General features: G+C 37.8%; 2 protein-coding genes across 10 annotated transcripts in view; one reads left to right on the forward strand and one right to left on the reverse strand.

Annotated features, from left to right (window-relative positions):
- The window catches only part of LOC120307729 (zinc finger protein 318-like), a 48,042-nt gene that overhangs the window by 19,103 nt on the left and 3,166 nt on the right, over positions 1-25,773 (forward strand). For 2 of the 5 annotated variants that reach the window (XM_039342802.1, XM_039342803.1), the window contains 4 exons: positions 513-1,586; positions 7,587-7,686; positions 8,349-8,617; positions 9,907-14,340. In XM_039342802.1, the coding sequence (XP_039198736.1) occupies positions 513-1,586; positions 7,587-7,686; positions 8,349-8,617; positions 9,907-9,912 (1,449 nt within the window). In that variant the 3' untranslated portion in view covers positions 9,913-14,340. Of the gene's footprint in view, positions 1-512; positions 1,587-7,307; positions 7,414-7,586; positions 7,687-8,348; positions 8,618-9,906; positions 14,341-25,353; positions 25,459-25,773 lie in introns of those variants that run through there. The other 3 variants (XR_005556628.1, XR_005556627.1, XM_039342804.1) reach the window with 3 other exon arrangements.
- The window catches only part of ABCC10 (ATP binding cassette subfamily C member 10), a 32,704-nt gene continuing 27,550 nt past the window's right edge, over positions 20,620-25,773 (reverse strand). For 4 of the 5 annotated variants that reach the window (XM_039342798.1, XM_039342799.1, XM_039342801.1 and 1 more), the window contains exons 18-22: positions 24,837-25,090; positions 24,423-24,568; positions 23,156-23,253; positions 22,416-22,528; positions 20,862-20,997 (exon numbers count right to left, since the gene is read on the reverse strand). In XM_039342798.1, coding sequence (XP_039198732.1) covers positions 20,862-20,997; positions 22,416-22,528; positions 23,156-23,253; positions 24,423-24,568; positions 24,837-25,090 — 747 coding nt within the window. Of the gene's footprint in view, positions 20,998-22,415; positions 22,529-23,155; positions 23,254-24,422; positions 24,569-24,836; positions 25,091-25,773 lie in introns of all 5 variants that reach the window. The other variant, XM_039342800.1, reaches the window with a different exon arrangement.

Genomic DNA, 25,773 nt, shown 5'->3' on the forward strand with positions numbered 1-25,773 from the left:
ATTTTATTGCTGATTAGTACAATATAGTGAGATCATCTTGTATCAGTGTGGCCTGTTTAGCAAAGGAAGCATGTTATTTGTTTTCCTCTGATAACTTTTATAGCACCTTTGCATCCTGCCTCAGCCCTAATGAAATACCCACAATGTGTCAAATTAAATGGTATTTTAGAACTCATGTCTCTGCCTCAGTTTCATTTTTATTCTCTTACAGTTTTCCAATATATTAGCTGTAATCTGTTTATATAAAAGAATGATCTGTTTTATGGATTGAAATGTTGATTAATTTTATAAACATCACAATATCTTTTTTAAAGTCTGGATTCTTATCTATCAATGAACTCCTTTCTTTCAGATACTTTTTATTTGTACCAGTTTAACATAATTGCTTCTTTTCATCAGTTTTTCTTCTTCAGAATTTCTTCAGTTCAACAATAACTTGTCTGTAGGCTCTGCTGGTAAGATATGTCAGTGCAAAATATTCTACCCACAAAAATGCTTTTCCTTTTGAACAGGACTCTGGGAATTTTTCAAAGGAAAAGGAGCCTCCTGAGTCAACATTAGAGTCTGTCAACCAACATGGTGACTTCTTGCTGCCTCATGAAAGAGCCAGTCAAGATGGGAGTGGCTTTTCGGATACTGTAGGTATAGTGATTGATTCTACTTACACTCCAGATAAAAGACTGGATCCCTTCCCTGATAATATAGAAGATGAAGAGAAATTTCTTTACGGTGATGATGATGGTGATTCAAACAACTGTCTCCCCTCTCAAAAGCTAATGCTGAGTGAAAAGAAAGAACCGGTAAGTGAGAAAGTAAATTCTCCACCTCCTGCAACTCTATCTGTAAAACCAGAGATTTTGGAACAGTCCACCCCGGAATATGACAAGATCCGTGACTTGCTTAAGACTATTGGTTTGGACATTGGAGTGGCTGAAGTAGGTAAGCTTGCTGCTCGCACGGAAGAAAGACTCTATGGAAAAAAACCAACTTATTCTCCAGATCATCATTCAGTGACAAATCATAAAGCAGAGTTGTGGAAGAGGCAGAAACATTCTCTATCACCATTTGATTCTTTCCCATCAGCTAAAGCTAATAACATCACTAAATTAGGGCAAAATAATCCTACTGGCATATGTGAGCAATCTGATGTTCCAGGATTTTTAATCCCATCAGCTCCACCTTCTTTTCTTGATATTCCTCCTGGGCCCACCTCTGCTTCCTGTCGGAATGTTCCATATGTCTCTACCTTTACTCCAAATCGGTTCTTCCCAAACTGTGCCTCTCTCCCAGTAGTCTTACCTAACTATGATGTATACCAGCGCCACATGGGTCATGCAACTTCTGACTGGTGTGCTCAGCAAGTGAACTCTGTATGTCCAAATAAACCTGAGGTCGCCAACCTTGCCAAACTTGCCAAACTAAAAAGCAAATGTACAAATCCCAACCTCAGAATTATTAATACAATTGCCATCAGCAAAAAGCCATCTCAAGCAGCTCCTACCATGGTTCACCAGCGAACCAGGTGTAAAAAAAGGGCCAAGCGAAAAAAATGTGATGAAAAAAATCAAACTGCTGTGATGCAAATGGTGAGTATCTTTTCTTCTTGATTTCATAATTACCATAGAATCATAGAAATTAAGATTTCGAATGGACTTTAGAAATCAACTGGTCCAAATACTTGCCCAATGCAGGTCTCTGTTTATCATTTATACCAGGGGTCCCCAACCCCCGGTCCGTGGATCAGTACTGGTCTGTGGCATGCCAGCAATTGGTCTGCACAGACAAGCAAAGTCCCATCTGCAGGATGCAGACAGCATACAAAACCACACCCTCTCTGGTCCACAGAAAAATCTCTCAATGGAACCGGCCCCTGGTGCCCAAAAGGTTGGGGACCTCTGATTTATAATTTAAAAACAAAAACACTGTTTATTTTTTTCTGGTTAACGAGCTTTAACTTTTCCTTCTTTTCAGCATAGAAATGTATACTTAACAATATATAAGCAGTCCTCTGCAAAATTCTAAGGTAGATGAATAGATATTAAATGTCTGTATCTACATAGTTTATTTTAATTTCATATATACAATTCCTAAATTGCCTAACTCCAAAAATGACTCTGGTCAGCTTCACGATACCCAAAAGCAAGAAAAACGCAACAAGATCTACCAAAAAAAAAAAAAAAAAAAACCCACACAATAGTCCTGGGGGGAAAAAACCCTACTTTCCATCACCCCAAAAGTGGAGTGGTCAGCCAGTATGCTAAACAAAGACCTGGGAGAAGAACTACATTTTAGGGGTCTTTTGAAGAGAGATAGAGTAGCTATGAATGAATCTCCAAGCAGATGCTGTTCCAGAGGGCAGGTGCTACAACAAAGAAGTCTTGTTTTCTTGTTTCTGCTAAGTGATACTGCTTCCTCAATGGAACCCTAAGGAATTTGACCCTAATTACTATTACAAGAAATAGTCCTTTAGACAACTAGGTGCTATGCTGAATAGGACTTGGTAGATAATAAACAGCACTTTGAATTGGAGTCAGAAGCATATTAGTAACTAATACAGCTCATGAGGCAGAGGTATTACCTGGATGTTGTTAGACCTGCCTATTGCAGCTTAGGCTGCTACATTCTGAACCAGCTGTAGCTTTCAAGTGGTCTTCAAGGGCAGCCTCATGAAAACTATGCTGCCATAGTTCCTCTCCAAGATATAAGTGACTGTAAAGAGGGCTTGATACAGAGATGAGTGCAGTTTGCATACATGTTGGATTTGTGCAAAGCCCTAGCTACCTGGATCTTTGAGAAGGAGTTGAGAATCTAGGACAGTGTTTCTCAACCCTGACAATTTTAAGGCATGTGGACTTCAACTCCCAGAATTCCACAGCCAGCAATGCTGGCTGTGGAATTCTGGGAGTTAAAGTCCACATGCCTTAAAATTGTCAAGGTTGAGAAACACTGATTTAGGAGGACTTCCCCTAGTGCCCCCCCCCCATTTAGGACTAAGTTTGGGAATCTCCAGAACCAGATGGTCCAAGCCATTTGACCTGGTAGAATTGAACTTAAACATGTTTTTCCGAATCCAGACTCCAGCTGCTTCCAAGCATTGGGAGGAAACCTTGACAACATTGTTTTTTTAATTCATGGATTGAATGACTCATTCACAGTTGAATGACTTCATATAGTCATGATACCTAACACTGAACTGAGGTCAACTGATTGATAACCTCTCCCTTATGCAACTTCATATTAAGCAGGAGGAGCAAGAGCATCAAACTTGCGACACTCCACAAATCAGAGGATTTGAATTTGAGTTTACTCTCCCCCTGAAATACTGCCTTGAACTGGTTGAGGAGAGAGTTCTCCAGTTATATTCTCCTCAATTGGTCCACAAGGATGTGAAAATCAATCATATCAAAAATTGCTGAGAAATAAAGAAGGGCCAGGTTGCAACTACCTGCATCCCGGCATCACCAGAGATCATCAACAGGCATGATCAGTGCCGTCTCCATACTGAATGTAGGCTGGAACCCCAACTGACATGGGACCAGACAATCCATTTCTTTCATGGCTCTGGAACTGCAGCTGGCCTCTTCTCAATAATTTTTACCAGAAAGGCGATGCTGGAGACTGGATAAAAGTTGCCCAGGACATTTAGGTCCAATGACAGCTCTTTACATTTTTTTAAATTTTATTTCCAAAGTTAAAATACAAAATAAAGAAATGAAGAAGAAACTAACAACCATTAAATGCTAATAATAAAAATAAATGTGTACAAAAATAAAACAAATGACATACGAAATTTTCTACATCATTAGGTCTGCTCAGTAGTAAATTGACAGAGATGTGACTATTATAACTCTTCAGGGTTTGGTGATACTGCAACTTAATGGATGGACAGTTTATTTCCACCAACAGTGAGCGAAAAAAATTATTTGATCCCCTGCTGATTCTGTACGTTTGTCCACTGACAAAGAAATGATAATTTTAATGGTAGGTTTATTTTAACAGTGAGAGACAGAATAACAACAAAAAAATCCAGAAAAACGCATTTCAAAAAGTTATAAATTGATTTGCATTTTAATGAGTGAAGTAAGTATTTGACCCCTTCGCAAAATATGACTTAGTACTTGGTGGCAAAACCCTTGTTGGCAATCACAGAGATCAGATGTTTCTTGTAGTTGGCCACCAGGTTTGCACACATCTCGAGGGATTTTGTCCCACTCTTCTTTGCAGATCTTTTCCAAGTCATTAAGGTTTCAAGGCTGACGTTTGGGAGTTGGAACCTTCAGCTCCATCCACAGATTTTCTATGGGATTAAGGTCTGGAGATTGGCTAGGCTACTCCAGGACCTTAATGTGCTTCTTCTTGAGTCACTCCTTTGTTGTCTTGGCCGTGTATTTTGGGTCGTTGTCATGCTGGAATACCCATCCACAACCCATTTTCAATGCCCTGGCTGAGGGAAGGAGGTTCTCACCCAAGATTTGACAGTACATGGCCCCATCCATTGTCCCTTTGATGCGGTGAAGTTGTCCTGTCCTCTTAGCAGAGAAATACCCCCAAAGCATAATATTTCCACCTCCATGTTTGACAGTAGGGATGGTGTTCTTGGGGTCACAGGCAGCATTCTTCCTCCTCCTAACACCACAAGTTGAGTTGATGCCAAAGACCTTGATTTTGACCACAACACTTTCTGACCACAACTTTCACCCACTTCTCCTCTGAATCATTCAGATGTTCATTGGCAAACTTCAGAAGGTCCTGTACATGTGCTTTCTTGAGAGGGGAGCCTTGCATGCATTGCAGGATTTCAGTCCTTCACTGCGTAGTGTGTTACCAATTGTTTACTTGGTGACTATGGTCCCAGCTGCCTTGAGATCATTGACAATATCCTCTCGTGTAGTTCTGGGCTGATTCCTCACCATTCTCATGATCATTGAAACTCCACGAGATGAGATCTTGCATGGAGCCCCAAACTAAGGGATATTGACAATTACTTTGTGTTTCTTCCATTTGCGAATAATCGCACCAGCTGTTGTCACCTTCTCACCAAGCTGCTTGGCAATAGTCTTGTAACCCATTCCAGCCTTGTGTCGGTCTACAATCTTGTCCCTGACATCCTGGACAGCTGTTTGGTCTTGGAAGAGTTTGTAGTCTGATTGATTGATTGCTTCTGTGAACAGGACTCTTTTATACAGATAACAAGCTGAGATTAGGAGCCCTCCCTTTAAGAAAGTGCTCCTAATCTCAGCTCATTACCTGTATAAAAGACACTCTTTCTTTTCCATTTCCGATATTATATCTGAGTCTTCCAAATTTTTATTTATTTGTACCTGTCTGTTGGTTTCTTCTTTCAAATCCTCCATTTTTGTATCAGTTTCTTCTATTTGTTTTCTGTTTCTGAATTGCTAGTTCATTCTTTGTAGTCATTTTCTGAACGTTTTCTGCTTGTAAGTTTAAGTTAGAGAGTTGTTCATTTATGTTATTTAAATTATTTTTAGTCTCATCTCATGATTTAAAACAATAGTCTCTTGAATTGATTTCAACATGGAGAGGATTTTTTTCTGAAGTTCATTTACATTTTCTTGTTAATTATCCATGTTTCTTCCAAAGAGAAATAGTCCAGAAGCAACTTTCCCACTGTTTCTTAATATTTCTTGGTAATTCTTGAAACTAAGAGTCAGTCAGTATTTGTAACCCAGGCAGGCCAATTCAGAATGGTTTATTGTCTCCTTCGTACAGATAAACATCCTAAGGATTTTTTCCCCTCCTTTTCCCAGCTGCAGTCTGCAAAACTGAAAGTTTCCAGGAACAACAAAGAATCTTATCTATGACTAGGCTGTTTCCTTTAAGCATAATAAATTGTAACGCCAAAGCTCATCACCAGATGTCATTAATATCCATCTTCCAGCTTTTAAGTCCAAACTTATTTCACCAACTTTCCATATCTTTTCAAAAGGAAAGTCTTAAAAGTACTTTTAGTCCCCAAATTTGTCAAAGCTATGTCTCTGTATTAATTCCAAATTAATCTTATAGTTTTCTCTATTGTCCCCCCAAGGAAAGTTATTCGCCACTTCACTTTTCCTGAGGGAACAGGACAGAAATTCCCATTCTCTTGATCAACTGGGGGCATTCTTTGCTTTGGGAATTCTTTTTTCCAGGAAGAGGTTTAAAATTATAAAGAGAGGATTCACCCAGTTCCATCCACATTGTTCAGAAGTTGCTAATTAATGCTTATCTTCAGTTGTCAGTAGCTTCTGACTGGCCGCAGTCTTTCCTCTGCCGGTTTGGAGGGCTTCCTCAGCTTAAACTGAAGGTTCCCTCCTTCGTCACCTCTCTACGGCGACTTTAGACCCTTTTTAGAGTCCCTAGCAGAGCGAAATTGGATGTGGAAAATGGAGCCCCGTTTTCCTGCGCCCGTGACACCACAATGTCCAACCTGGAATCTAGACTGATCATTTCTTTGTCAGTGGGCAAACATACAAAATCAGCAGGAGATCAAATAATTTTTTCCCTTACTGTACCATTTGATCCAACGCTTATTTCTGCCTGCATTGATTTCCTCATCCAAGTAATTGAAAAATGCAGTCTATTAAGGCTTTTAATATATACCAAATAAAATAATGTTCTGCAGGAGCCTTTGCAACAGAAGTCAGGGGCTTATGCAAAATTTATAGATAGATGTAGAATGTTGCTATTTGTTCTGCTTTTTTTGGCATGAATGTTCATTTGCAAATGAAGACAGACATTTGAGACAGAAATATTATTAGAAGAAACAGGGAAAGAATTACCGAATTTAAAAGAAAATAGTAGGAAGGATATTTTTGCCAATCCACTATAGTGTACTGATAATCCTATCTGTGAGCAGAAATATTTGCTACTCTGCCTGGAATATTTTTTGGCATTGTAAAATAATGAATTTAGATCTCCTGAGTCAGCCTAAATATTGCAAGTACTTGAAGGATGGCAAAGATTTATGTCAATGTTTACTGATTTGAGAAGAGTTAAATTCTTCAAATGCCTAGCTCCTCCCATCATCTTTCTATACAATCTCTGCCCTGCCCCTTTGTTGATGTCAAGCATTTGCGACACAAATTCCACAACACAGATTTGTCATCTAGCAGTAGATTTCAGACTTTAGCTTCCAAAGGAAAATTCACTGTCCTGAATGTCTAAAATTGTGTCCTATAAAAAAGTTGCAAATTAAGAATATAGTCCAGGCTTGTGACATGTGCTTCAGTATGATGACTCCAGTACAATTATATATGCTTCCTTTTTGTTAGTTTGTTTGTCTTCTCCTTCCTTGTTATGTATTACAGAATTTCGGGAAATTTCCAAAGTTAATAATCCTTTCAGGTGGATTCAATAAAGTAAGAAAACAAGATATTTTAAAGGAAAAATGAACATGCTATATAAGAAGCTCTTGTGAGTAATAAATTGCATTAAATACCAATTGGCATATATATAAAATAATGTAAAAATACTGTGGATTCAGGGACACATTGGAAATTTACCATAACGATCCTTGTAGAGTTGCTTTTACTTTGGTCAATTAAATGGCATGTTTTAATGTGCTTATTCCCTCTCACTTTTTCCAGATAGCAAAGGAAAGAGAAGCGTTGACATGTACACAAATATCACAACAGAAGAAACTCTTTTATCAGAAGATTGAATTAGATAGGCTTTCAGAACAGCAAGGTATCACTTCCTCTTATTTATTTATTTTTTGTTCTGAAGTACTCAGTAGTGGTGCTGAATATTACATAATCTCTTGGAAAGTGTGTAATTATATTTATATCATTCTGAAGGCATCTCATAGTACTACAGAAAGTCTTCAGATTATAATTGCAATTAGGACCAGGAACTCTCTTGCAATAACACTGTCGTAGAATGCAAAGTCACATGACTGCAACACTTAGCAATGGCAATTTCAGTAATTTGGGCTGCCATCATTATACAAGGACTATGTGTGTCATCATGTGATTGCAATTTTCTCATTGGCTTCACTTGTGGGAAGCTGGCAGGGAATGAGGGAAATCACAGTCACATGACTGTGACTTGTTGTGATGTTGTAATTATGAACTGGGTGCTGAGCACCCAGATTGCAGTCAAGTGGCCATGGGAAGGCTGTGACAGCCACAACTCTGAGGAGCTATCGTAGCTTTGAACAGTTGCTGAGCAACAGTCATAAACTTAGGACTTTCTGCATCCTAAAGAGTGGATTATATATGCATGTATCACTGTAGACAATATTACTGTTAATACATACCCAGCATCTTGGACCTAAGAAGATTAAAACTTAATTACCTTAATAATGCATGTATGAAAATGATTTTCTTTTGCACCTTGATCCAATTTAGTAGTGATGCTGTTGAAGAAAGGAAAAAAGGAAGACCCTTTGCTTATGGAACTGAGCAAATTGAAAGAAAACATTGCAAAAGCGGTTGCTCAACTGGAAATGAGTATTAACGCTATAAAGGAGAAACAGGTTGAACTTAATAAAGCAGCTCATATCCTGGAGATGAATTTTGAAAAATCCGAGAAATTATCTTCAGAAAATAAAGATTCATCAGAAAACAACCTACAAAATAATCCCCAAAGTGAAGAGAGAACCTTTGACTCAGTCAAGGTACATTTCTAGATGTTGATACAGTTAACAATCTCAGAGGAAAAGCTTTGGTGTCATAATTATGGCTTAGTAAGTTGAAATACAAAAAAGAGATTTCCTTCCACTTGTTATCTTTTATTCTCCCTTCACACATTTCTGCAAATAAATTAGCATGCCTGCAATTCCCTTGATAGCTTTCCTTATGCCTCAACTAGCTCACAACTTCAAAATAAGCAAAAACCTGAAACTACTTTCAGATTCATTTGATACCTGTGCTTATTCTGAAGGGGTGAAACTGAATTTTACTTGGGAATGATGAACCCTTGCACATTTGCCAAAATTTGCTCCATTTGGCTGGAGGAATTCAGTGAACTACAGAAGAAGGAGGTAGACAGGGCAAAATCTCTAATACAAATAGATGATGGAGGTTGCCCATAGTTTTCCATTTTGGATTAAATGTCCATCTAGAGAGCTTTAAAGACGTTTTGTGTTATGAGTTTGCTTGCATGAAGAACTTAGAGAACTGCATGTGCATACCAAAGACTTGTTCATATCTGAGTTTATTAATCCAAAATACAATTATCCAGAGAGCAATTATAGATATAAGTTTTGATTTTCCTTGTCTTAATTTTATTATATATATAAAATCCTATAGCAGACAGGTGAAGCATGCAGCCCGCGGGCCGGATCTAGCCCGGTCTGGCCACACCCACACCGGCCCCATAAGGGCAAAACAAATCCCGATATGTCACGATATGGCCTGCAACGTGATCGGGTTTGACACCCCTGTCCTATAGATAATCACTCAGAGATAAGCCCCCAATAGAATTATTAGATAGCAGTACTAGCCTGTTTGTCTTTTCTCCTAGCTTTGTTAAAATGGTCTCATGTCAGTTTTGATCAGAACTTCACTGATATCAAAAGAAAGAACAGCTCCTTAGATAAGATGAAACTTTTTAATAATGGCCTTTCCCTAGAACAGGGGTGTCAAACTTGCAACGTCACATGAGGTGTCGTGACGTATCAACACTTTTTTTCCATTGCCGGCAATGGAGTGGGCGCAGTTTCACCATGACGCATCCGGCCCGTGGGCCGGCAGTTTAACACCCCTGCTCTAGAAGAAAACAAACAGTGATGTTTGAAAAGGATTATGTTGGAACAAATAGGGATAAACAAAACTTTAGAAAATTATTGATGAAAACAAAAACAGTTATTTTTGTGGTCATTAATTTGTGATACATAATTGTTAAGATATTTTGTAATAAAATTCTATAGAGGATTTTCTCTTATACAAATATCTTTTTGTTTAGTCATAAGGAAGTGATTGTTTACGTGGAGTAAGGACAGAATACAGCAGAAGGAAAAACCTAAAGACTGTTCCATACCTGACCTGACTCTAGCTTTTAGAAGCTGTGGTAAGATTTTGAGATGAAGACTACAATTCTTGAGAATATTTTTATTCTGTCATGATTTCAAGCACTATATTTTATTCAAATTTGTTTTATGTTTCAAGAAAAGTAAAAAAAAAGTTAAGAAATTTTGTCTCTTGGCTCATTAAATATCAGTATAATATATCTTATCAATGGCATCTCCTCAGAGGAGGTAATCAAGTTCTATGTTTTTTGAATAGCTGAAAGTTTCCTTAAATTGGAGATAATCTGAAAGGTTATTGCAATCTAATTTTCAGGTTAATTTTTGTTAATGGGTTGCCACAGCCCTCAAAACTTTTCAGGAGAGGGTTTATGTGTATAAAAAATGATAACAGGAAGCTTAATGTGTTTGTTATGAGAAAGTAACAGCATCACTTAGATTTCTTCCCTAGATAATGTCCCCCTATGATGCTTCCTGTTATCCATATTATTCCACTTTAAAAGAATGGATTTTTAAAGAACATTTTAAAAGAATATTCTGATGACATTCTTCTATGAGTACATTGTATGGCATGATAGCCTAAGAAAGAAGTCGTGATACTATATTTATTTCTCCCTGGCCAGAAAAAAGTCTTTTTTAAAAAAGCTTTTCCTCCTGACATTTACAAACACAGGTCTCCACCACTGGATGCCTTCAGAAAACTTTAATAAATGAAACAGATCTTCTCTGTTTTTTAGCATTTTATTAGTTATGGCTTTGCTGAAATGTACCTCACAATTTTAAGTTTAACTATTTAATCTTCCTGTAAACGTTTGGGTATTTGGGCATTTGGAAAACAAAACGTCACAGAGCTTATGTTTTTACACTACTTCCTTGAATGTAATGTAACGACAACAATGAAAATTTTAAGAAATAAAAAGGATTTTAAAAAGGAAGGAAGATAGGAAAATAGCCACATATATAATCTGAACAGAGGAGTGAAAAGATGGATTAAGATCTGCTGTTAAGTATGGTGAACACATATTGAAAATAATTACTGCTTGTTAGCAAATGCTCAAAACATACCAGTTTCTTTTGACTAATATAATGTACTTTTAAATTCCTGTGTACCATCTGTTATTGACCATTCTGATACTGACTTGGCAAAGTATAGTAGTGAAATGTTTCTTTATCAGAAAAAACAGGCCATCATCTGAACTGAACATAAAAGTGAAGCTATCCTTATTCACTTTAGAAACAATTTAAAATGAGAAATAAAAAAAATTATGATATGGGAGAAGAAAATAACATTAAAATACAACTAAAAGAAGAATATCTTAAGGATTCAGATGGGAACAAGCGAGCACTATGTCTGATCTGCATTGAAGAATCAAGAAATTCAACAGAACTAATCTGTTTTCATTTTTTTAAAGATTATGTGGTACCTGCATTCCATGGATTAGAATGTACTTTAGAAGTACTTACAATATAGGAACTGCAATAGGGATATATAGTTCTAATTAAATAGCTTTTCATGTTTGTTCATCTCAACTAAACTGAAAATGTCCAAGCAAGGGGGGGGGGATCTATGCTGGCAAAATTATATAAGTGCAGCAAACTTTCATTAAAAAAAAATCCTGATTATTCTAGTGAGATTTCATGGCAATAACTTATAACATTGTGGTGAGATTAGAGGCCAGATTGTGAATTCTAGTCAGTGAAGTCTCTCTGGAAAAAAATAATCGTGAAATCACTCATTTGCACTCTGGACAGCTGCTCCTTTTAAGTAGAGCAGTGGTTCTCAACCTTTCTAATGCCGCGACTCCATAATACAGTTCCCCATGTTGTGGTGACCCCCAACCACTTATACATCACCGGGTGCCAGGGGCGTGGCCAAAGAAAAGGGAAAAATGGCGGACAGCCTTGTTTGGCGACCCCCATGAAATGGTCGTTCGACCCCAAATGGGGTCCCGACCCACAGGTTGAGAACCACTGAAGTAGAGGGTTGAGGGATTTCCATCAAGCTTACAACCATCAATATTTCCATTATGGACACACAGTTTTGCTGAACCTCATATCTTAATCATTTTTGGTTTTAATAAACTTAGAGCTAAAGACAGGTTTTCTCGGTGACAGGATAAGATTTCACTTAGTGAGTTACTACTTTTTCTGGATTATAAAGAAATAAAATGGTTCTAAAAACTCAAAAACCTGACAAAAAGCTTAATAAGTCAATGAAAGACGTTTTAAAAAATGATAAAGGGGATGGTTATTTTGAAAGATTTTTTTTTTTGGCAAAAGTGCTTTTAAATAAATTAGAATGAAATTAGCCAAAACAATTAGTGGGGATATTTTTTATTCTTAAAGAATGCATACAACTCGTGGACTGTACGAAACAAAAGATAATTATAATAAGCCAGACTGTGATACTGACTGTAAATATGGAGATGTTGACTGTGGTGTTGAATATAATTAGTGCTATTAGGGATGAAAGCACAAAAAGACAAAAATAGGGAAACTTGCCTTTAATTTTCCCTTGTTTGAGACACTTTCATTTTTTGATTATAATATAATGACAACCACAAGAAAAGCAACAAGAATGGAGGAGAGGAGATGAGATCACTAGAAGAACCCGCAGAAAAAGGAATTTCATCAGGTTTGCTTCAGAAATAGTGTTAGCAAATGGACAAATAAGATACAATCTCTTGATAATAAATTGACAGCTCTTAAGAAAAAAATGGATGAAAAACTTGTAAAGAGGAAAGAGGAGATGAAAGAAGAAGCCAAGATGATGGAAAGTGCTGTAACAAGCCTCTGGAGAAATAAAACAAATTGATGACAAAGTAGAAATTTTAGAGAGAAGGAGAGAAATTCCCAACAGTTGGAAAGAGAACTAGATAATCTGGCTATATTTGATTGAGAGAATAAGATTTTTTTTTTTAATGATTTAGAGCAAGGTCATAGGATTTAGTGAGGATATCAGAGAAAAGATTATTAAAGTCCTGGCAATCTTTTTTGTATTGGGCAGAGGCGTATATAGAGGCATAAAATGATAAAAGTGTATAGAATAAATTCTATATTTGCAAGAACAAGAACTGTTCTAAGGCAGGGGTGTCAAACTGCCAGCCCACGGGCCGGATGCATCATAGCAAAACAGCACCCACCCCATTGCTAGCAATGGAAAAAAAGTCATGCTACATTGTGACACATCACGTGACGTTGCAAGTTTGTTGTAAGGGATGCTTTCACGCACTTTGTCAGGAAGAAAAAATGATTAAGTTTTGCATTAAGTATTGGCAATATAGATATAATTGCTCTTAAATAAATTACTATCATAACTTCGTGTAAGAGAAGGAGTATTTTTTTTTTTGACTGGGAGATTAAAACAGGATTTCATTTTGATGGAACAAATTGGAAGATATGCTTTTTACTTTTAAATAGTAGAGTTTTCAGTTGAATTCTGTGCAGAAGGTGTGGAAATTTATAGAAAAATTCAGAGAAGAATTGGAAGAGATTCATATGAAAGTGTCAGAGGAGACCACAAAAACTTCAGAGGAAACTGAAAGGGATGATACTGATTTAGGTGCTATAAGTATTGGTTTATCTAAATTTTTTTTGTGATTATGGATTACAAGTGATTAATGTAAAATGTAAATGGAGCAAATGCTCCCCAAAAGTGGAAAAAAGTTATTATTTGAAAAAAAATTAAGATGATATAATTTGCCTACAAAAGGCACATATCAGAAAAAGATATGGAGTTTTCCTTCCCCCTTCTCGTGATGTTGGATACATGTGTGTGTGTATGCACACACTCTTGAAAGAAACATCTCTTGCTGTTTGGTTTGGATCAAAGAGTAGGTGTTCTTGAGAAATAGAAGGCTTTTGAGTTAAAAGGATATGGCATGAGATCAAGGTGGCAGGAATATTTGTGGTACAATGAAGTTGAAGTTAATTAAAATTTAAAAATAATTATGTTATTTGTGCTATATTGAGAATGGAAGAGATATAAATTCAGGTTGTGCTTGAAAACATCTTTCTGACTCTTATAACAAGCATTTTATAGACAAGAAATAATAGGCAAACAAATTTGGCTAACTTATTGTGAGATATTAGTATTGTGTTAGGAAGAATGTAAAATAAAGAACTAGTGGCAGAGGGACAGTGGTTTTCTTATTTACAATTACCAGAAAGTTTTAAAGTAGATAAAAGAAATTGTGATTTTGAACATCATTAAGACTGAATTTGAAATAGAATTGTGCACAAATGATGAACATATTAATTGCTAAAATGTATAAACTTTTATTGAAATGTGAAATATAAAAACAATTTCTGGAATGTTTGATAAAGTGGACTAAAATTTTGATTACAATAAAACAGATGAAACAATGGGAAAATGTGTGGTTGAAAGGATTGAAATTTACACTATGTTACAATCTTAAAGATAATTTTTATACAATCATGTTTCGTGACTATATGTCACTGGAGAAATTGTCTGGAATGTACGAAAGCACTTCAAATTCAAATATTGGACATGTGAACAAGAAGAGAATTGTATCATGCTTGGCGGATATGTAAAAGCTAGAAAATTAAGACTTTTCTTTTGGAATTGCTGGACAAACAATTGGAAAAAAGTCTTAGAAATTTGTTTTTGGACTTGATCACTGCAGCAAAGTTATTGCATGCACAAAAATAGGAAGATTCTACATTACCCACAATGGAGGAATATTTGATAAAGACGATGGAACTTTCTGAGAGGGAAGAGCCGAGGTGGCGCAGCAGTTCTGTGCAGAAGGTACAATGCTTGCAAGTGCAGCAGTTAGAGTGCAGTACTGCAGGCCGCTTTAGCTGACTGTGTTCAGCAGGTCAGCGGTTCAGATCTCACCGGCTCAAGGTTGACTCAGCCTTCCATCCTTCCGGGGTAGGTAAAATGAGGACCCAGATTGTTGGGGGCAATGTAAAATATATATATACATTGCTTACTGGTGTACACCGCTTAGAGAGTGCTTGCACTTAAAGCGGTATATAAGTCTCATAAATAAATAAATAAATAAGAAACCAACTGGGAAGGTCGGAAACCACAATCATGTGATCATAGGATGTTGCCCTTGGTCATAAATGTGAGCCAGTTGCTAAGCGTCTGAATTGTGTTCACATGATTGTGTGGGTGGTACAATGCTTGCAAGTGTAGGGATTGGTGGTAAATCATTTTTTCAAGGCTGTCATGACTAAATTGTTGTTAAAGGAATGTCATAAGTCATGGACATCAATGTCATCTGTAACTGCTGTAAAAAAGATCAGAAGCTACTTCGTATCTTTTTTCTTTCTTTTCTATTTTTCCTTTTCCCCTTTTCTTGCACTTTCACCTTTCTCTTTGATTTCTTTCTCTTTTCTTCTTTTTCACATTTACATTAGTTTCATTTTCCTTCTTAAATTTTTTTAATAAAATTACTCCAAAATCTTGACTACATTGTTTTTTTTAAAACTACAGATGTAACTCATTTATTAAGAACGTTAAAAGTGTTCAGACTCTGAATCAGTTGGAAACAGAAAAAAAAGTTAATTTTCTGACTCAGTGAAATATGTTTTATAGCTGGATAAGCCTACCACATCCTCTCCCATCTTCTGAAAACACAAAGTTGGAGCTCTGTATTTGAAACTGGTAGTATTTTTTCTTGCCAACTGAATGACACTGCGATTTCACACTGAAATGTCATGTAATACAGTTTGCAGATCAAGACAAAAATATGTACATTTATATGTGGATAAAAAGTATAAGTAACTAATTCCTATCTATTCACTAATCCAATATATGTTCTTGGATTTTTAGTGGAAGTTAATAAATGGAAATGTATTTTGTTGAAAGAAACCAGACTGAACCTTTGTAGTATACAAAAACAGAAATTATGTTTTTAACTAGTATTTGGACATCTCACTGCATTCCTAAAAATAATCTTGATCCTTTTTTAACATGAAGTAAATGAAGTAAACACTACCACCAAGACATGCTGTAAACCAATCTGAGAGCATCAAGCAATATCTGATCAAGTGCCATCATTCTCCCCAGAGAAGGATCTTTGGAAGAAAATGCAAGTCATACAGCATTGTTATGACCCAGGTCGCCTAGGCAGAGACATCAATAGAGTTAACTGCTACAACAAATGGCCCTACAACAGCCCATAAGGCTCCACCTCACATTTCCCTGAAGGCAGCCATCCTTAGTCCCATAAACACAAGCCAGTAAACATCCTAAACAATTTTGCAAAGACAGAGAGGAAGTCCAAAGAGAAGACGCAAGCTCACGAGGCAAGATCAAAATCAAGGCCCAAATGGCAAGGCAATTCCACAGGGTCAGACAAGTCCATGAGGCCAAAAGCAAGTCCACAAGGCAAAGGCAAGGCACAGGCAGAAACGAGAGTCAAGGCTGTGTTTTTCCAAAGCTGGGGGCGTGTAAGCCAAAGCAAACGATTGTTTCTGACAGACTCCCTGAGTTTCTTAAGTCAACCTATGCCAGATGTTTCTTGGGAGGAGGGCGGGGTGACATTCTCCCGAGCAGCCTCTCATCCCTTGCCTCTGCTCTACTCTCTGTGCCTTTGGATCGAGTGGTGGAGGCAGCTGTTCCTCATCAGAGGGGATCTGCTGTCTGTAGCTGATCCTCCCCCATATCTGTGAGGGCAGGCAGCTCTCTAGTCAACCACCTCCCCCAATGCCTGAGGGGGCTGGGACAGCATCGTCCTCAGCCCCTGGCCTCTCCAAACATTCCAAGGGAGACATGCCATCCCTGTCAGACAGTCCCGATTCCAACTCCTCTTCCTGTGAGCCAGAATCCGATGGGGTCATGACACGTTATCCAGGAAAGCTATATGACATCAAAGGAAATCAATGGCAGGGAAAGGGATACAGGAGTTGAAGTCATGAGCAAACGAGCAGCTGATGAAGATTGGAAGATGGCTGAGATAGTAAGGAGGCTTCTGAGGGCTAAGGTAGTAATTGGGCTGTGGTCAGCCAAAGCTATAGAATACTTGGCGGATCTCTGTGGACCATAGTTTGAGAATCATGGCTGTAGTAAGCTCTGCAGGAGCGAGTGCTGCCAGAAAATGAATTATGAAAAGAATTATTTACAGATTTTGGATTTCATATATCTTATCTTTGGATTCTTGAGATTAGTCAAGTTAAATATATAAATGAACTACTTCAGTTGTCCAATTACATTCCTTTGTACTTTAAAGATAAAGGATCTGATGGGAAAGAATGTCTACTGATGATGAATATGAGCACACCTAAAATAATCAAAGCTAGGATATGGTCTCTTGATGTCCCTGAAATTTACATAGAGGTTCAATTCATATTGAGAAGAAGTAGAAATTATTTTAACAAATATAATTCTATTTGCTAATATAGATATTAGCAAATAGGTTCCTGTAATATATTTTGTAGCATTACTAATTCTCCTATGAAAGGCAGCAGTTCAAATTCTGACTTTTTTTATTACTTCTATTAGATTGGGGGTCCCCAACCCCCCGGTCTGTGGACCAGTACTGGTCTGTGGCATGCCAGCAACCGGGCCGCACAAACAAGCAAAGCCCCATCCGTGGGATGCAGGCAGCACACAAAACCATGCACTCTCCGGTCCATGGAAAAACCTTTCTCCATGGAACCGGTCCCTGGTGTGCAAAAGATTGGGGACTTCTGTATTAAATCAATTGTACTTTTAACCCTAGCATGAGCTACTTCTTCAACTGTAGAAGCTTCTTGGATGAGAAGTGAAACATCTTCAAGGAAGAAACCAAGAAACTCCATTTGCTTTTTGAAAAGCACCTTTAGGACAACCATGACCTGGATGAGAATCTCCCCAGACATTCTTCAACTGAATGCTTCACTGAGCCTGAGAAGAAGTTTTACATAGCAGTTTTTGTAGATTGCTGCATCTGATAAAAAAACCACAAATATATTAGAGCTATGTTTGGCTTTGCATGTGAACATGGACCAGATTGTTAAGGTGCCTATAATTTTTTCTGAGGCAAGCATGCATAGAATAGTAACTTTGGGCATTAGTCCAATCTTAATGTAATAGTATTTAATATCTCTAGATATCACTGCAGAATTGTTAAGTATTGAATATGAGTTATGTTCTAAAGATCTCATAAATTTGTCTAGAATCAACCATTTCCAAACTTCAGTTTGCAAGTGTAAAGATTTCTAAAATTGGTTCAGTGAATTACATATTAATATTGATTTTTTAAAAAGCTTTACACTATATTTGGTTAAAACAGGAATTCTTCCTTTGGATTGAGATGGGCAATTAAAACTACAATAAAATCTTAGATGTATCTATCAGTTTCTTATGATCCTGGGAATATGTAAAATATGTAAATACTGGGCTGTATTTAAATATTAAATATTTCTCCTTATTTTACTTATAAATAAAAAAATGGTATTTGTAAAAACGTTGACAAAAACGGGAATGTATCTTATATATAAGCTGTGAACTAGTGATTTAACTGCAGTGTAAACAAATGTCTCTTGAGCTTGACATGATACGAACCCCCTAGAACAGTGATGGCGAACCTTTTAGAGACCGAGTGCCCAAACTGCAACCCAAAACCCACTTATGTATCATCGGGTGCCGGGTGGGTGTGGCCCATTGAGGGGGCGTGGCCCATTGGGGGGCATGGCTGCAGTGGTAATGGCAGACTGGGTGGGACTAAAAAGTTCAATCAATTCCAACTTTGCGAGATCTTCCCCCTTCCCCGAGAAATTGATTGATTGATTGAACCTTTTTTTTTTTTTGCACATGGTGGCAGAGGCCTAAAGCTTAAAAGGTTTTGTAAAACTCAGCTGAAGGCCTAAGACTGGGGCGACGGCGTGCATGCCCACAGAGAGGGCTCTGCGTGCCACCTGTGGCATGCATGCCATAGGTTCACCATGGCCCTAGAACGTAAGCAATTTATTGCAGAAATAGTATATGTTAGGGCTACATGGTACTTTGGATTTGAAAGCAAAAATGTACTTAAAGCACATTATGATAGAAAGCATATATTGCACTTATAGAATAGTCCTTGTTTACTGACTGCCTCCCTTAGCAACTATTTGATATAACGACAGTGCTGAGAAAAATAAGTTTACAATCAGTCCTTGAATCTGTGGCCATTGCTGCATCGCTATTGTCATGTGACCAATACTCAGACACTTCATGACTGGCATGCATTTACAATGGTCACAACATCTCATGGTCAAGTAATCACCATTTGTGAATTCACAGCTGGCTTCCAACAAGCAAAGTTAATGGGGAAGTAGGCAAGAAGTCACAAGTTGCAATCATGTGACATTTCAACAATCTGCAGCAATTCACTTAATGACTGCACTGGAACTGATATAAGTCCAGAACAGCCACGTAACATTTCGCTTCATGCTCATGATGCTTAGCGATGGAGTTAGTCCCAACTATACTTGGCAAATGAGGACTACCTGCAGTTACTAGGTACTGTACCTGACCTTAAATTTTTGTTATTCTGCCAACAAACACACAATAGATAATTTTTAAATTGGTCAATCTACAGGTTAAAGAAACCAATCATGAAAAATTTTGTTCAGGCCACAATCATAAAAGCTATCAAACCACTTTGCCTAAAATGATACATGGACCGTCAGATTGCTTGTAAGTTTCTATCATGAGTCAAGCATGAATGTCATTTTTGTTTTGTGCAAGGATGAACCATCTTTGATCATCCAGATTGGTTTAATCTTTCGACAGAAAAAATAAATCTAGTATACAGGAAGTTAGCTTTAATTTTGTAGTTTAGGTTACCTACACTTTTCTTCTGTTTTTACCAGACTATAACAGTGGCATGCTTGATTCTAATTACTCTTTCTTATCTGCATCTTAAATGTGTATTTCCAGAGACCAAAGCCCCTTTTCCCTAAAAGACAAATATATAGGATTAACAGTGCACATCCCAGTATTATCTTCTGGATGACCCCACTGGATTCCTAGAAAAGACAATCCGTCTTCTAGAGATTGTCTGAATCACAGCATATCTATTATGTGAATGTCTTGAGAATCTTGTCAGTACAAACACGTTATGTGCTATAAGTGAAATTTAAAAATAAAAGCAAGCTTTACTTGTAAAAAAAATGAGAATTGTTTATTTTTTTTAATTATAAAAGGTTTTGTGTGTGTGTGTTCGTAGATTTTATAATTTGAGTATGACGCAGCATACAGTACCTGGGATAAGAATCTTAATTTAAACTGCTTTGAATCATTTTTGCTGATTGCATTATGATAGATGGACAGTACCCAACTTTCAAAGAAAAATCCTGCTGAGTGAGACTTACTGTCATGACAGTTGAGTGGAAATGAAATGAGCAAAAAGAAAATGGAGTTTTATAGGCTACTAAGAAAACTTCTGCCCTGTTCTTTTTCAAACTCTAAAGCAGTGGTTCTCAACCTGTGGGTTGGGACCCCATTTGGGGTCGAATGACCATTTCACGGGGGTCACCAAACAACGCAGTACGCCATTTTTTCCCCCTTTCCTTAGCTGTGCTACTCCCTTTTATTCTATTGGCTTTTGAAAGCCAATAGAATAGACTCTCTTGAATAGAGTCTAATTCTATTGGCTTTCAAAAGCCAATAGGAATTGTCCAGGCTGTCTCTGCCCTGCTGAGCCCGTCAAAAGTCCCATTCTGCAAACGGTGCTGCACCAGTTGAATAGTCCTCGACTTACGATCGGTTGAGTAGTCCTCGATTTATGACCGGTTGGGGGTCGCAGCATTAAAAAGGTTGAGAACCACTGCTCTAAAGTCAATGGGTGAATCTCAAGGACATGAGATTGACCTGTGGATGAGGCCCATATTGCAATGAGAAAGCCTGCAGTCATGAGATACAATCAATTCAAGTCTGAGAATGTCCACAGGAAGGTTATTGATATCCACACTGTAGAAGGTGCTGGAACAAAGAGTCCTGTTTCTGGCTGAGTACAGCAGGCGAATCAAGCTCTACCACCCGCCCAGCATACATCACCAACACTCGGTCTGAGTCCAAGATAGTGTTCAACCTAGTGGAAATAAACACAATAGCATAGGCATAGTGTCAGAATATCCAAGATATGCATGTGGTGCTCGCTTAATAGGTTTTCCAGACACTGGATGAAATGACCACATTTTTTTTTAATAAGGTCATTATAAGGCTCAAATGATACATTCTGGAAATAGGCTTAACCAGTTGTTTGTTTGTTTTTTGCTGTTCATGTGAAATACAGTTTTTGCCTATGTTTTTATTTGTTAAAGATGACATTATTGAAAAGATTTTAAAGACAAAGAAGAGCCCTCCTATATTAAACCAATGGTTTTTACAGGCCAGAGTTCTATTCCCATGTAGCCACCAGATCTGCATAAAAGCAGTACAATATTGGCAGTAACTGGAGCGCATGACTCCAGACATGTCACTAGAAGGTAAAATCATGAAACTGCGTCTCAATTAACTTTGGTTATGTCATGGGGAATTCATTGGAGAAAGCAATTATGTTTGGAAGAGTTAGTGGTAAAAGGAAACCCGGCCGTCAAAGAACATGGTGACTGGACACTATCAAAGCTGACATCAGCCAGAGCATAGAAAAAACTCAAAATAGTGCAAGATCGGAAGATTGGAGAGACCTGGCCCATAGAATCGCCAAGAGTTGGATTCGACTGAATGGAAAACATCATCATCATCATTGGCAGTAAAATGATCCTCAGTGTGAAATCTTTTTCACACATGTCCTCTGGAGCAGGATCTGCATGGGTACCGTTTTCAGGTATGAAGCAGGAGGTAGTATTTATTTAAAACACAATTGCTCATTGGGCATATGCTGTAAGTCGCACTGTTCATCTGTTTTTCAAATGTGAGGACGAGGCAGAGATCAATAGGATAAGTGATGGAAAAAATGAAGTGGTTTTATGGAGGTTACTTGTGTTTAAGAAAACATAATAGCACTGTAACTGATGGTTATAACTATTGCTGTGTGTGTTGGTTTGAGTCTTATCCGCAGATGCAGATATGTAAAGACCCCGTTTAAAATGTTTGAAAAATGTGAAAATGTTCGCATGTGCCAATTTCAGACAGCTTTAAAAACAGAAAACTAAATTTCCTCTTAGTATCTGTGGCTGCCCAAATCCATCCTAAGACAAGCTTTAGTGTAGCTTGATTTAGAAATCACTTTCCCCAATCAAGAGATATTAGGATCAGGTAGAAGTACTCAAAAGAAATGCTGGCAAGGAAAAACTTGAAGATTGAGGGAAAGCAGCATCAAGCAGTTGGCCTGGGTGTGTCAATGTCATGGTGAATAGTTGAAATATTTGTGTAGAAACATCTTTCAAGATATTCGGCATAACCCTTGATTTTTGGTCAGTCACTACCAGCAATATATAAGAAGTTAGAATTTTTTTCAGTCAGAGAAACTGAAGAGCAGAGGCTAAAGAAGAAACACAACATTACCTGTGGGCAATAGTTAAAACAGTTTTATCTGCAAATCGCTGGTGAATGGTCTGTTGGATGAGTCTGTCTGTTTTCTGATCAATACTTGCTGTGGCTTCATCGATGCAGAGAATCTATTATTGAGACAAAGTAGAAAGCTTTCTTCCAAAACAAGAAAAAACAGGGATGCCATTTCTGTGAATAAAAACCTTTTGGCATACAAAGCAAAGATCCACAAAGTCCAAATGTGGACAGTAAGGTGCTTCTGGAAAATCTCAAACCATGAAGACTAATAGTCCTCTTGGTTTTGCTCTTGATTTCAACCCAAGCAACTTCTCTCTGTGGAAATTCCATTTAGATATGTGGATTTGTTACCCATGAACAGGATCTACATTTTGTAGCAACAAATTACATTAATTACAGAGTAAAGAAAGTTATGTTCTTTACTCTGTGTCTTGAATCTTGTAGGTAGTTAATCTTGTTATGTGTCTTGAATCTTGTAGGTAGCTAATGTTGAGTTACAAGAAAACAATACCTTCTTTTCTACCCAGTTCTCCATATATATAGTTTTGTAAACCTACATAATGCCCTTAATTATGTTTTTTCCTAATTAAAAGTCCAGAACAACCTAGCCTTTCTCCTCTGTAGGACAGATGCTCCAAACTTGCTTTAGCTTTTCCAGTTCCTAGATAATGGTTCTGACATCTTCCAAGTATGCCAGGATGTATAAAAAAAGGGGAAAAAACCCAACCATGACTCACCTTGGCCTGAGTCAAGAGGGCCCTTGCTAAACAAACCAGCTGCCTCTGACCTACTGAGAGACTCTTTCCTCTCTCCCTCAGCTCACAATTCAGCCCACCTGCATGAAGAAACAAATGTGAGATTAAATTGTTTTGTACTAGTTCATTTGCACCAGACATTCAAGAGAGAGAAAACTGGAGTTGCAGCAACTAGTGCTGACAATGTATGCTCAGTGAAAGACTCTTTTACTACAACCTCCCTTTAGAACATGTCTTCTGAATTGGAATTGTGATGCAGGCCACTCTTACATCTACCTATCTGGTTACCCCCATAGCTCTCTAGTGTAAATGAAGCTCAATTATTTCATGGGGGGGGGGAGTTGGATTCTTCCCCAGTTGATAAGGAAAACTCTTCACCCCTTCAGAAACGAAATAGGGAGAAAGGAAAACCATGCCTACAGTACAGAGAAAATACATAAAAATAGGAAAAAAGTACAGTAACCAGAGAATGTGCATGCATGTTCACTAAGCAAACACAAGCTTACAGAGAGCCCACATACACAAATGCAAATAAATCATATATACAAAGGGAAAAAAATACTAAAGAGTATTAAGTACACACACAGAAAGCATCCAAACATTTTGCAGTCAGCCATATTGTATGGCAGTCATGTTGGGTTTTTATCTACTACTTTTTAAACATTTCAAAAATACCCCCCCCCCCAAAGTAGAAGTCTCCTATCAAGATTCTTAGCGTCTTTTCTTAAATCTTTTACCAACATACTGTAGTACCAAGTCTTTTATGCAAAAGTGAGAGAGATCCAGAGAGAGAAAAAATGATAAAGAGGAGATAGTTGGACAAGTAGCTCTTCCTGAATGATCAAATTTCTGGACATGAGGGGCAAAAGAAAATAGTTCCCATTTGTGACATGATAACAAGTTTGTGAAGAACAATCTGTCCCTCTGCTTGTCTACTATGGAAAGTGAGGGACCAAGAGGAAAAGAGGGAAGGGTGAAGAAGTAGGAAAAAGATCTAGCTTCAGACCTTTTTTATTTTGGCTCCATCCAACACCATCTTGATACATTTTTCTGAAGAAAATTAACATTCTTAAGCCCCAAATGTATCATTCTATGGTAGCCTGAGAATCTCCAACCCTGTGGGTATTAGTATTTTCTTTTTTACTACTCTGATCAGTTTTCCAACACCTCAAATTCTGAAGGATGGTTTATTACACTTCTGATATCCTTTGCTCCAGCAGCTCCTTCTTCTATCCCAAGCAAGACTCACCCATCTCTGCAATTAATGTGTGCAAGTGGCATTGCTCCAAAACCTGGTGCAAGTCATCATCCGTGTGATGCTGCTGGGGATCTAAATTCTCACGGAGTGTCCCACTGAACAAAAAAGGGTCCTGGGGAATTATGGCCAATCTAGATCTAAAAAGAAGACAGCAGGAAATAATAACAAGCACACAACTGATACATTAAATAATGCTTTTGCTATCTCATTTAAATTGACTTCTGAAATGGATGCAAAAGAGTTTGAGGAACACTGGCATCACCATTCACACACTGAGGCAGACTTAAGTGGTTTAATCTGTCACAGCAAAGTTTACCCATGATTAAGCTTGAGAATCATGGTACCAACATCTGAAGGACTAATAACCCCTGGAACCTTGAGCCACTATTGTTGAAAATGACTCACCTTAGCTCCTTCAAGCTTACAGAGCCGTGGTCAATACTGTCTAGGAGGATGTGTCCACCTCTCAGTTCCATCATGCGAAAAAGGGCCAGGAAGAGAGTGGATTTTCCAGAGCCCGTACGTCCAACTATCCCTATTTTTTCCCCAGGATAGATAGTGAAGGTAACACCATCCAGGGCATTGGGTAATTCTGGCCGATAGGCTAATATTACTTGCTGGAATTCAATTTGCCCTTTATCTGGCCAGTTTGGGGCAACCTTGAAGGAAGAAAAAACAATGTTAGAAATGGGCAGAGGAAGCTACCATGGTGCATTTTTTTCTGATCAATTACTTAAAATGTAATTATATTATGCAGAAATACAGCAAATCAAATCATGGAATGCCATGTAGTAATGAATTACTGCAAATGTTATTTTGAGCTCTTCCCACTCTAGAGGTGATAATCTGATGGGAGATGACTGGGCTCCTCAGCCCTCTTGGCACCAACTACTTTTCTACTGAACTTCTGCTCTTGTTGCAGCCTTCAAGATGATGGCATAGGCTTCATCCTAGCGTGAGCTTCATTCCTAGAATGGAACCCTACTTTTCTGGGCTGTTCAGCAATTTGCCAAGACTCATCCTTCATGTAAGATACTCGACAGAACCTAGGAAATCTGCATGAAGAGATTAATTGAAATCCTTCCCTCTTCAGTGTGGCTGTTTTTACCCTCCCTTCTCCCTCCTCTGACTTCAAATTATGCTAATTAAAACAAAGTGACTTTGGAAGAATGGAAAAGATATTGGAGATTTGAGTTCACCTTCACCTTGTCTTTATGGTCCTTCAAGAATACCAACTGCTTTTTCAAGGACACCATAAAACAGTGGTTCTCAACCTTTTTAATGTCGCGACCCCCAACCGGACATAAGTCGAGGACTACCCAACCCATCGTAAGTTGAGGAC

The sequence above is a fragment of the Crotalus tigris genome, unplaced genomic scaffold, assembly GCF_016545835.1.
Source record: "Crotalus tigris isolate CLP2741 ecotype Arizona unplaced genomic scaffold, ASM1654583v1 scf7180000017812.1200847, whole genome shotgun sequence".
NCBI classification, from domain to species: domain Eukaryota; kingdom Metazoa; phylum Chordata; class Lepidosauria; order Squamata; family Viperidae; genus Crotalus; species Crotalus tigris.